The sequence below is a fragment of the Tenrec ecaudatus genome, chromosome 14 (genome assembly GCF_050624435.1).
Source record: "Tenrec ecaudatus isolate mTenEca1 chromosome 14, mTenEca1.hap1, whole genome shotgun sequence".
In the NCBI taxonomy this organism is placed as follows: domain Eukaryota; kingdom Metazoa; phylum Chordata; class Mammalia; order Afrosoricida; family Tenrecidae; genus Tenrec; species Tenrec ecaudatus.
In genome coordinates this window covers 126,137,440-126,149,842 of record NC_134543.1, presented here as the reverse complement: position 1 = coordinate 126,149,842, position 12,403 = coordinate 126,137,440, and the positions used below count along the sequence as shown (strand labels likewise).

The window sequence follows — 12,403 nt, the reverse complement described above, 5'->3', positions numbered from 1 at the left end:
AGCTTATTCTCGGAGTATGTCAGAGAAATCAAGGGCCTCATCAAGGAAAGGAAAATAAAGCAATATAAATTCCATACTTTCACTAATGCCAAATGCTATAGATTCATTAGGGTTTTGGTGAGTCATTTAGTGCTAAAATCTTGAAATTATTCTCTTAAATGGTGCAGAGCTATGAGAGGGAGAACCAAGCTATGAGGAACTGAGAATTATGTCACAGTGGTTCTGTTTCCCTAGTAACAGCAACCTCATCTTCAGACTTTGAGAACATGTTTTAACATTTACAGCATGAAAGTCTCTTGAAGTTCATCTAATACAAGAATTGGATGTCCAAAAAATAAAAATGGATCTCTGAACAACGTACTTTCTCAAAACTTTCAACTTGCAGCCTCAAATACTAAGATATAACCTTGGGTTTTGGTTAGTCCAGTGGTTCGTAACCTTCCTAACGCCGCAACCCTTTCATACAGTTCCTCGTGTGGTGGTGACCACCCCCAACCATAAAATTATTTTTGTTGCTACTTCACACTGTTATTTTACTATGGTTAGGAATCGTAATGTAAATATGTATATACAGGATGTATTTTCATTGTTACAAATTGAACATAACTAAAGCATAGTGATTCATCACAAAACACTATGTAATTATATATTGTGAAATATTTATTTCTAATTACAAATAAATGAAATTTTGTCTAGAAGTAATGGTGCAGCATAGGTTTCAGGCTTCATGCCAAGTACTCGCATGTAGGGGGACCTGCCTGGAGGCAGACAGAGGAGCTGTGTCTTGGTCCTAAGACCATCGAAAATATTTGTTTTCCAATGGTCTTTTTTTTTTTTTATCCCAATGGTCTTAGGCAACCCCAGGTTAACCACTGGACTAATCAAATCCTGCTGGTGTCACTGGATATCTCAGGAAAAATTTTACTAAGAAAAAGATAAATTATTAGTGTCCTGAACGGCCCTATATTTAGCACCAAAAAATCATCAGAAACCAAATCCACTGTTGTTGATTCAAATCTGATAATAGCAACCCTATTGAACAGAGTAGAACTGTACCATAAGGTTTCTCAGAGTAATGCTGGGGTATTTTTGTTGTTGCTGCTTTTAAAGTTTTTTAAATTGTGAATTGGATGAAGGTTTACATAGGCAGATCAGCTTTCCATTAAAAATTCATAATTATTTTGTTTCATGTCATTGAAATTCTGGAAATGTACTATCACTTATCCCACTTCCTTTCTGTGTTCTCTGGTTTCCTTTCTCCTTCTTTCCTGATATTTCTGTGATGTTTTCCTTGGGTACATGCTGCTGTTTCAACTTGAATGGTGACGATTATAAGGTGGGCCTCACTAATGACAAAGTCACATTCTTTTTCAAAGTTACATCTTTATGGAAGTGAAGTGCCACCTCTTTCTCCCACAGAGAGATTGATGGGTTTCAAGTGCTTTAACCCACTGCACTGTCAGGACTTGCTACATTAACACAAAGCACAATAAAGTAGAAAAGAAACAATTTACCAGAGAGCCACAAAATAAGCAGGGGCCAGAGCCCTCTTGTTCACAGACAATCCGCCCACAGATCAGACAGTTATTGATGAGCTTGTGCTTCTGGCCCAGACAATCACAAGGGTGGCGGCCAGGGAGCAGGACTGCAAGCCTGTCCTGTCCTTCTTTGGTGTATAAGTTGACAAATTTCGTCTTCTTCTTGACGGAGTTAGAATTCTCTTGTGCCTAATGTACCAAGACACCAGAATTAGCATCAAACAATTAAGGACAATGAAAATAATCAAGGGAGGACAACCTCTACCTCTGTCCAATAATTTATACACTTCCTAGGAGCTACGAAAGGAGGAAAGGAGTGGAAGGAATACAAGTTAGTTAGATTCAAAGGTACTGAGCAGAGTTCATAATCATCAAAAACTGTTTAGTCATGAATGACCTTACCTTTTTGTGCTGGTAGCAGTCCGTTCCCTACAATGGCTGGTAGAAAGTAACTGTTGCAGCTAAGGTTGTATTTGTGACATTTTTAAGAACAGCTAGATTGGAGATCATAAGAAACAAGGCTGTATCAAAAACCAGGTAATATTCATGGATTTGGAAATATGGACAATCAATAAGGTAAGAAAAAAATTTTAATTGACCCAAAAAATCAGTAAAAAAAGACAAATAACACAATGGATGAAAGATCTAAAGAGGCACTTCATAAAATGTATATCCCAATGACCAAGAGACAAATGAAAAATGTTGAATTTCCTTGGGAAAACGCAAACTACAACCACAGTGTGATACGCTACCATTACATGCTAACCAGAATGGCTAAATTGAAACTAGCAGAAGATATAAAGCATTGGTGAGGATACAGAGGTACTGGAATTACAATGCTGGTAGGAGTGCAAACACTTATGTTCTAAAGCAGAACATGTGTGTAGCCTGTTGCCCAGTAATTGACAGCAGAGTGGATAAAATGTGATGCATTCACTAGATGCTAATGTAGCAATGAGAATGAAAAAGTATAGTCACCTGGAGGGGAAAAGGTGAGGAGCTGATGCCAAGGGCTCAAGTAGAAAGCAAATGTTTTGAGAATGATGAGGGCAACAAATGTACAAATGTGTATGTGTGGACTGTGATAAGAGTTGTACGAGTCCCCAATAAAATGATTAAAAAATCCTGAAAGCTTAATAAAGTGAATGAAGACTTACGCCTAAAATCCAACATGGAAAAATGCTTTCAGAAAGTGTTCTATTTGACCTATAAAATTTTTATTGATTAAAAAAAAAGTATAGTCACCCAAAACAATATGACAAATCTCAGAACACAATGGTAACTGAGAGACGTTGGAAACAAAAGAGTACATATTACAGACTCCCACTTACTTGGGAAACATGAAAGTACGGTGCTGGACATCAAGGAAGTGTTTTCCTTTGGGAGAGTTGTAATTGTTTTCAGATGTATAAGGATTATGGGGTTATAAGTGATACACAGGTATGGCTCATTTGTACAAATTCACTTGTTCACTTTTGCACATATGCTATAAAAGTTTATAAAACAAAAAGAGTCATGTTTATCAGTGTCTGCCACTTCAAAACCATGTTGTAGTCTTTTCCATTACTTTTCCTCGAAAGTGAAAGTTATTCCATTGTTTCTGGAGACTTAAGTTTCAGAGAAAAAAATTCTCCTTAACAGTTCTAATAGACGGGGTAGTTACTACAAGAAAGGAAACAGGATTTGTCCAAAGGTCCAACGTCGGAAAAGAGGAATACTGTTGCTAGAAAATACCAAAATAAATAAGAAGCCAACTTAATTAAGAATGAAAATCTAAGACAAGAGCTAAAGATTTTATCCAATATAGCAGATTGCCTTCAAAAAAATTTTCAATATCTTTAGTACTCAGGAATGGTGGTGAGAAAATTTAAAATCTCTACACCCAAGATTTTGACCTCCATTAAAGTACCTGGTTGGATTAAAGTAACATAGTTGAGGAATTTTGGTTTTGACGAGTTTTCTTGCAAGTAAGTGGCAATAAGTATTTATTGGAAGACAGAAGAAGCAAACAAGACTTTGACAGCATATCATCCTAAAACAGGAAACCACTCAATGGCTTCCTGTTGTGATTAAATAAAATCCAAATAACTTTTCATGGCCTACAAAACCCTACATCTGGCTTTTCAGTACTGTGTCACCTGCTTTTCATATCTTTCTTTCTTGTTTACCATGCTACAGCCGCACGGGCCCTCGGATACCTGCTAGAAAGTCCCCTATCCTACCCCTGGCATTTATTAGAACTAATAAATGCTACTTCCTAGTGCTCCTAGTCCCAAGCCTCACTCAGTATTAAGAGGTCTTAGCTATAATTTTATCTGAATACCCCATCTGAACTCGCTCCCATCTTACTAATTACTGCCATCACAGCACCCCTTTTAAAACCTGTGGCGCTTTGCATAGTCTATAAACACCTCTTTTTGTTTCTTTTAAATTTCTTTATTTGCTCTGTCTTTTCAACAAAATGTAAACTCTAGGGAAACAATAAAGTCTAATTTGCCTTGTTATTGATTTATCTCCAATGCCTACATCAGAGTTTGGCACAGAGCAGAAACCAAGAAAAGTTTCTGACTAACTACATGAATTGCCTGTGGAAGATAAGATTTACTTACAGGTTTGATACAACCATAATCCAACAGCTCAACCTTCGGTCCCAAAGTAGATTGGTTAATTTGGCAAAAGATAACAATAATAGTTGTAGAATATGAATAATATAATCAACAACATTGAATTATACAAGTAGACTGTGGAATTGGATAATGTTCTGTCAGGTATATTCTTGTCACAATTAGAAAAAAACAGTTACATGAATAACAATGACTACAAGGAAGAAGAAAATGTTCTAGAATTGAGTATGATGACAATTTCTACAACTCCTTTTTTCAATCAATATTTTTATCAATATCTATTGATATGATTGAATTACTGAATTGTATGAAATGAATGAAGTGTTAATAAAACGGTTAAAAAATAGACTGGGGTGGGGGAGGGGGAGGGAGGGGAAAAAAAAGAGAGGACCTGATGCGGAGGACTTAAGAGGAGAGCAAATGCTTTGAGAGTGATTAGGGCAAAGAATGTACGGATGTGCTTTATACAATTGATGTATGTATATGCATGGATTGTGATAAGAGTTGTATGAGCCCCTAATAAAATGTTAAAAAAAAGAAATAGACTGGGGGAGTGGGGAGGGAGGGGAAAAATGAAGAGCTGATGCCAAGGGCTTTAGTGGGGAGCAAATGTTCTGAGAATGATGAGGGCAACAAATGTACAGATGTGCTTTAGACAATTGATATATGTATGGATTATGATAAGAGTAGTGTGAGCCCCTAATAAAATGATTAAAAAAAAGAAAATTTCTGTAAAACAAAACAACACTCCAAGCCTACATTAAAAAAAAATGGACCGACCTATAGGGTAAACACTAGCACCAGGGAGATATACGCTCTTTAAAACAACCAGCTGGCCACGAGATCAAAACAATCGGTCACTTGAGATCATGTGCCCAAGGACGGCTCAGAAGCAGGAAAGGACAGGAAAGAAAGACAAATGGAAATAGGAAACACAGGAAGGAAGTGGGAAAAGGGATATTACTTTGTGGAGTTTGCAGTCAGTTACACAAAGCAAAATGTCAAGGAATTGTTCATTAGAGAACCAATTTGCTCTGTAAAATTTTACTCAAATCACAATAAAAAGTTTTGAAAAATGCAACCATAAATAGTTGTAGGGCATAAAACACATCTTCAAACTTTTCCCCAAGCTTGCTATATATATAAAATCATTTTATTGGGGGTTGGTACAGCTCTTATCACAATCCATACATACCTTGTGTCAAACACATTTGTACATATGTTGCCATCATCATTTTCTTTCTTTTTTTTAAATTTTATTTTCACCCCACCGCAGCCTCCCCTCTCCCGCCCTCCCCCCACTCACACTCCATCATCATTTTCAAAATACTTTCTTTCTACTTAAGCCCTTGGTATCAGTTCCTCATTTTTCCCCTCCCTCCCCCACCCCCATGAACCCTTGATACTTTATCAAATATTTATTTTTTTCATCTTACACCGACCACTATCTCCTTTCACCCACTTTTCTGTTGTCAGTCCTCCTGCCTGGGAGGGGGCCATACATCAATCAATGTGATCGGTTTCCCACCCCACCCCCCTACTCAGATTTGTAAGGTAGAATTGGGGTTATGATAGTGAGCAGGGGCTGGGGGAGAGCATTAAAGAACTAGAGGCAAGTTGTGAGTTTCGTCAGTGCTGCTATACTGCTCCCTGACTGGCTTGTCTCTTGCTTGTAGCTCTTTTAACAGGGGATGTTCAATTGATTTTGGATTTGGGTCTCCACTCTGCCCTCCCCCTCATTCACAACAATATGAATTTTTGTTTTGTTTTGTTTGGGTCTTTAATACCTGATTCCATCGGCACCTCAGGATCACACAGGTTGGTGTGCTTCTTTCCATGTGGGCTTTGTTGCTTCCAGCTAGATGGCTGCTTGCTTATCCTCAAGCCTTTAAGACACTATATCTTTTGATAGCCGGGCACCATCAGCTTTCTTCACCACTATTTGCTTATGCACCCATTTTGTTTTTAGCCATTGTGTCAGGGAAGGTGAGCATCATGGAATGCCAAGTTAGTAGAACAAAGTGTTCTTGCATTGAGGGAATACTTGAGTGGAGGCCCAATGTCCATCTGCTGCCGCATATATTATAAATAAATATATGTACATAGATCTATTCCCCTATCATTATATATAAATGTGTTTACATATATATGCCTGTATTTAGACCTCTATAAATGTCCTTTGTCTCCCAGTTATTTTCCCTATTTCCATTTTACTTTCCTCTTGTTCCACAATCATGTTCAGCCTTTGTTTGGGTTCTGGAGCTTGCTTTTAATGAGTGCAAAAACAGGCAAAGATAAAATATAGTACCAGAAACAGGTTGCTGACATGTATGTAGAATTAAAATACCAAGAGACATGAAATTAAATCATTATTAATTTGAAGATTTTTACCCATCCACGTCTGGGAATGCAAGAGTGAATCAGAGCTTTTATTATACCTTATTAAATCTACTTAATAACAATCATCAAGGCAATTTATTATTCATTAAGGTCCATTAGCATATACAGTAAAACACTTTGACAAACTAAAATTGGCATCTACAGTATTAAAAAGCTAAATGGTAGTGATAAGAATATTGCATAGTCAATGTATTCTGCTTTAGTATAGATTCATAAATGTGTGTGTTGACTAAACAGATTAGGGCAAAATAGAGTGAATTAATTTATCAAAATAATTCACTGCCATCGAGTCAGTTCTGACGCATCCAGACCTACATAGGGTTTCCAAGACTATAAATCTTCAGGGCAGTAGCTAGTTTCCTCTTTCTTCTGGGGAGTAGCGTGTGTTTGAGCTGCAGACCTTGTGATCCCTTTCAAAGACACCAGCAGTAGGACCGGGCACAAGCTCATTCTTCTGGTCTCTGGGTTGTGTAGGTTGAGGTACACATGGTCCATTAGTCCTTTGGATTAATTGTTTCCCTGATTCATTCATTTCCTTCACTCTTTTTTGCTCCAAATGGGAAGAGATCAATAGCTGCATCTTAGTGCATTTCCATTTTAGCTTAATTAACTAGTCACTTCATTTTAGCAATTTAGGCTGTCAAATTGTCATAATTATAAATATTTCTGTTGACCCCACAGGGCTATATTAAGAATAAAAATAAAGAATCTGAAAAAGTTCTATAAGGTAAATTAAGGTAATGATGGTGGTGAAGCCCAGTTCAAAATAGGAATACTCTTTAACAACAGCTAGAACTGTGTTTTGTTTTGTTTTTTAAAATAAACAGCAAATGCCGCAACTGAAGTGCTGGTGCTCTTCTTTAAATATTTTCCATTCTATATAAAACCAAAACACAAAACCTACTGCCTCAATTTGGCTCAATAAAGGCTATGACACATGGCCCCTAGGATTTCCAAGGCTCTAAATCTCTATCAAGGTGGACTACCTATCTTTCTCCCTCAGAACAGTTCGCAAATTTGACTGCTGACTATTTAGGGGTTAACATTCGAGCGCCTTTAACTCTGCCCCACTAGAGATCTTACATAATATACAGAGATATTTCAATCTCATCTCTCAGCAAAGATGTCCTTATAATACTGACTAATCAGACCGCCAAAAGAAATCTAGTACACAGGAAGCATTACGTCATAATTAACATTTTTCCTCAAGTATTTGTTGAAAAAATGCCATTCTAGGCCTTTTGTACATTTTGCTCTCTGAAATGCATTAGTCACATCCTATACTGTACTAGGCAGAAAAAAGACATCATTTTATAAGCACTCACCTTGGCCAAATCGAAAGGTGTTTTGACCTCGATGGTTGTGTCAGGTTCAGCAAACGTAGGGATTTCCTGCCGGTTTCTCCCTTTCCGTCTAGTTCTCTTTATCTGGTCTCCTGATTTTTGCATATCTAAATTTTCTTTGAAGAAAAATGAATAGATATAAAAGTACACACACACAACCAAAACAAAATCCAAGGCCACTGAGTGAATTCTGCAACCACCATTATCTTTCCAGGAGCATTTTCCCTCATCTTGCTCCCACAGAGCAGCTGGTGAGTTTGAACTTCTTACCTTGCAGTTAGCAGTCTAACATTTACCAAAATGCCACCAGGGCTTGCTCACTTGCTATTGTGCACATGGTCTTCTAGCTTTCTATCTCTATATGTATATGTATGTAGACATACGCAGAGACAGACTGCAAATAGCAGAGTTCATTGGCAAACTTCTAGTAGCTAATAGAGAAGACAATGCCTAATATTTTGAGCCAATATATCAGGGCAGACAAACTTTCAAATTAATTATCTTTCTCAAACCAGATTTAAAATTTTTTCAAATCAGAATTACATTTAAGTCATCATTACCAAGAGTATTAAAAGATTAAAAAATAATGTTAGGATTAAAAAACTGAATTAAAATCTGATGTTGTAGAGTACATAACAAGCCACAGTTAGATATGAGATTCTTAGTTTAGTGCTTATTTCTTTGTGTTCTTAAACTATTTACCTTCTAAATACTATTCAGTTATTAGTCAACATTTTACTTTCATCCAGGTACAAACAGACCTGAAAAATGTTTCTTAAATCTACACATAAAATCTTCAAATTATTCTGAAGCCACATTTTGTCTGGAAATATTTCTAAACTGACAAAGTCTAACTACAACAACAGTTATTACAGATTGTATAGAACTGAACTACCTAGCTTTGAAAAATGTAGGGTAACAGAAAATACCAGGTCTTACACACTGAGTGCTGAAAGAACGAATATTTCAATCCTTACGTACCATCTTTTTTGAAGCACGGTAGCAAAGGGTCAGAAACTGACTCTTGGCCATTATTTTGCCATTTAATTATAAGTTCCTCTATGAATTGACCTTTTTTGCCCTCATTTCCCTGGAGGAGATCAGTAACATACTCTCGCATCTCTTCAGCAGTTTCAATTGACAAAACATACCTCAGGAGAAAAAGATATAAGCGACTGAAACAAGGCTATCTTATATATTTTTTAATAATCATATCAGAGACTAAAGTCATACAAACCAGTAAGTAACCCATTAGAGTGTTACTATCAATCAGTTTGAGTACTATGCTAAAAGTTAAGGATAGAGATTTAATTAGACCATGATCATGACCTCAAGTAGTACTTATTGTAACTTTCATATATATATTTAGCCATTTACTATTTTTCTATTTCTAGAATCACATCATTATTGTAAAGATAGACTAATAGGGCTGTCACTAACAGGGATATTTCCTATAATTATATTTTTATATTCATTATATTTTCTCATAAAATATTAGTTACCAAATGCTCTATTAGAAAATTTAAAATTTCTAAAACATTTTAAGGACATTAATAGACACAATAACATGACCAAATCACCGCTTCTATTGTTTTTAAAATTATAAGGTTTGTGTCCATAAACAACTTTTAGTTGCTCAAATAAGTCCCAAGGTTTTTCCCCTGCCTGAACACTGTGCACCGCACCTGGAGTGCACAAGGAAAAAGCCATTCCTTTGCGAAACGCTGTGTTCCCCGAGTCTCAGAGAGTGACCTTTATTCCCTGCTACCACATTCCCCCCACCTCAGGACTCATCAAGGAAGCAACCCAATTATACATTGATCGTCTTTATTACCACGGTATTGGCCAAGGACAAATATTTGTTAAACAAATCAAGTGAAAGCAGATAATAAATCCTGTCCATCATCGTTTCCATTTCATTAGAATCAATGGCCTAATGATAAACTTAGTTATTCATTTTATTGAAGAGGAATCTAAGGTAGACAGGGGGCGTTTAAGTTCTCCAAGGTTACAAAAATGGGAAGTCACAACAGAAAATAGAACCTGGGGCTCTGACTCAGGAGTTATTTGCACTTTATCGTGAGCGCCTCCATTTAAATCCCTACATTACACAACTCAGAGGCTAAATTAAAATGTATTTCTGGAAAGATCATCAGGTTGCTCCCCTTGCTCCACGGGAGCAATACAGAAACTGGCTCCTCACAGTCTGACAGGTCTAATTGCCAAGGTTTGGGGCGTTTCCCAAGGAAACGCGGATCTCGTTGACAGATTGTGGAGCCTAACGATCTATTCTAGAAGCTGAACGATAAAGCCAGAGGCCGGAATTCGGCGCCTACAGGCCGACAGCAGCCCCTTATCACAATTCTTCACACTCATCAACTTTGTAGTCCTCCCCGTTTCCCTGCTCGCTTTGTCTGTCAGGGCCAGCCTCGGGGCCCGAACCGGTCTCACTGCGTGATCTCCTCGCTGACATCCAGGCCGAATGCTCTCCGCAGCTGCTGCGTGCACCACTGGACCAGCTGCTGCTGCTGCTGCTGCGACGCCGCCCCAGCCACGGCCATCTCTGGCTGCCGGAAGCAGCTGCGCTCCAGGCCGGGGCCCCGTGTCCTGCGCCGCACAAGTCCCCCGTGTCGCCGGACGAGTCCCCTGTGCAACGCCGACTTGCTCTCAAACGTTCCGCGCGCAGGCGCCGCAACCCACGCTGATCCCTGACCCCTCTTCTTCTTCCGCGTCTGCTTACACTCAATTAAGAGCTTGATCTCGCGTAATGTGTCGGCATCGTCAAATGTAGGACATGACATGATCGGAACTTCTGCAGAGAAGACAGAGCAAATCCTGTAAAACTACAGTTTAGGAGGGAAAAAAATCCCAAGGATTTGGAAAGCCAGCTTTTAAACTGATCTGGATCTATTTTAACATTTGAAGCAGCACTTGGCAAAAGAAAGAGCTATAAGTATTTGTTCTAGTAGTAGTTGTTGTTATTAATGTCTACCGCCTGTAGGTGTAGGCGAGGATCCCTGGAGCCTTAGTGGGTTGCTAACTGCAAGGTCAACAGTTCAAAACCACCAGGCGCTCCACTGCAGAATTGTAAAACTTTATATTTCTGTAAGCAGGTACAGTCTCAGAAACCCACAGGGGCAGTTCTAGTCTTGTCTGCCCTATTTGAGGTGCATTATAAGTTAGAACTGATTCGATGGCAGCGAGTAGTCAGATACGAGGACCCCTGGTGCCGCAATGGTTAAAGCACTCAGCTACCGGAAAGCTTTTGGGGGTTGGATGTGTATGCGCATCAGATAGATCTCACCAACAGAAATGGCAGTCACCTTCCCAAAAGATTAATCTAATCCTAGGTGGGAATTGTCTAACCTCTTTTCCAGGAGGGCCAAGCTCAAGGGTGAAAAACACTTGACTCTCACTCAGAAGACTTTGCACATTAATCCTCTTTGGTCCCTTTTAGGATCCGGAGTTAAGATTCATCAGCAACTTCCTACCACACTGGAACAACTTTTGGGGACATTTTAGCCAAACTTTTCTGTAGAGTGCAATGTTTTTTGATTCATTTAATACATAAACGTAATTGTCTACCTTTGCTTTACCTTCATAGGTTAATTTTTTTTGCCCCATTAGGCTTTTTAGATGAATTACATTGCATTAAATGTTGTTCCCTTTTATGCTAATCATCTCATTTACATAAGTAAAAATAAAATAAATATATGGATTCAAATGAATTTGATTATTTTCATTGCAAATAATTTGGAGTGTATGATTTTCTCTTTAAAAATACTAAATGAATGTTAATAATAGGTACAAAATTTTACTTCTTCATAAAAATCTATATTTCATACTAAGAATGTATCCACATTTTATTGAGTTCCCTATCTGTTAAATCCCCACAACATAACTGTTAACTTCAAAGACCTTTTTGTACTCCAAGACTTAGCACATAATATATATTATGATGAAGTGACTAGGTTCTTAGGAATAATATAAACATTGATAATAATTTTGACCTCTCATTAAAATGCCATGTACATTATCACTTATTAAAACACATTTCTGTGTGACTAATGCAAACACATCATTTAACATGGCTTAAAAATATCCTTTGAGGTTTAGTATTAGGAAGCAGATGGGCATTGGGCCTCAACTCAAGTACTCCCTCAACACAAGAACACTTTGTTCTAATAATCTGGCACTCTGAGATGCTCACCTTCCCAACACAGTTGCTGAAGACAAAGCAGGTGCATAAGCAAATGTGGTGAAGAAAGATGATGGTGCCTGGCTATCAAAAGATATAATGTCTGTAGTCTTAAAGGCTTGAAGATAAACAAGAGGCCATCTAGCTGAGAAGCAACAAAACCCACATGGAAGAAACACACCAGCCTGTGTGATCATGAGGTGTCAATGGGAGCAGGTATCAGGCATCAAAGACCCAGAGCAAAAAATCATAATGTGACTGAGAGTGGGGAGTGCAGAGTGGAGGTCCAAAGCCAATCTG

The 12,403-nt window shown here is 38.0% G+C and overlaps 1 protein-coding gene across 2 annotated transcripts in view; it reads right to left on the bottom strand.

Annotated features, from left to right (window-relative positions):
• The window catches only part of TRIP4 (thyroid hormone receptor interactor 4), a 77,207-nt gene extending 66,707 nt beyond the window's left edge, over positions 1-10,500 (bottom strand). Inside the window, exons 1-4 of one of the 2 annotated variants that reach the window (XM_075530864.1) lie at positions 10,357-10,500; positions 8,887-9,056; positions 7,888-8,021; positions 1,515-1,727 (exon numbers count right to left, since the gene is read on the bottom strand). In XM_075530864.1, coding sequence (XP_075386979.1) covers positions 1,515-1,727; positions 7,888-8,021; positions 8,887-9,056; positions 10,357-10,466 — 627 coding nt within the window. In that variant the 5' untranslated portion in view covers positions 10,467-10,500. The remainder of the gene's footprint in view (positions 1-1,514; positions 1,728-7,887; positions 8,022-8,886; positions 9,057-10,356) is intronic. The other variant, XM_075530865.1, reaches the window with a different exon arrangement.
• Between the last annotated feature and the right edge of the window lie 1,903 nt (positions 10,501-12,403).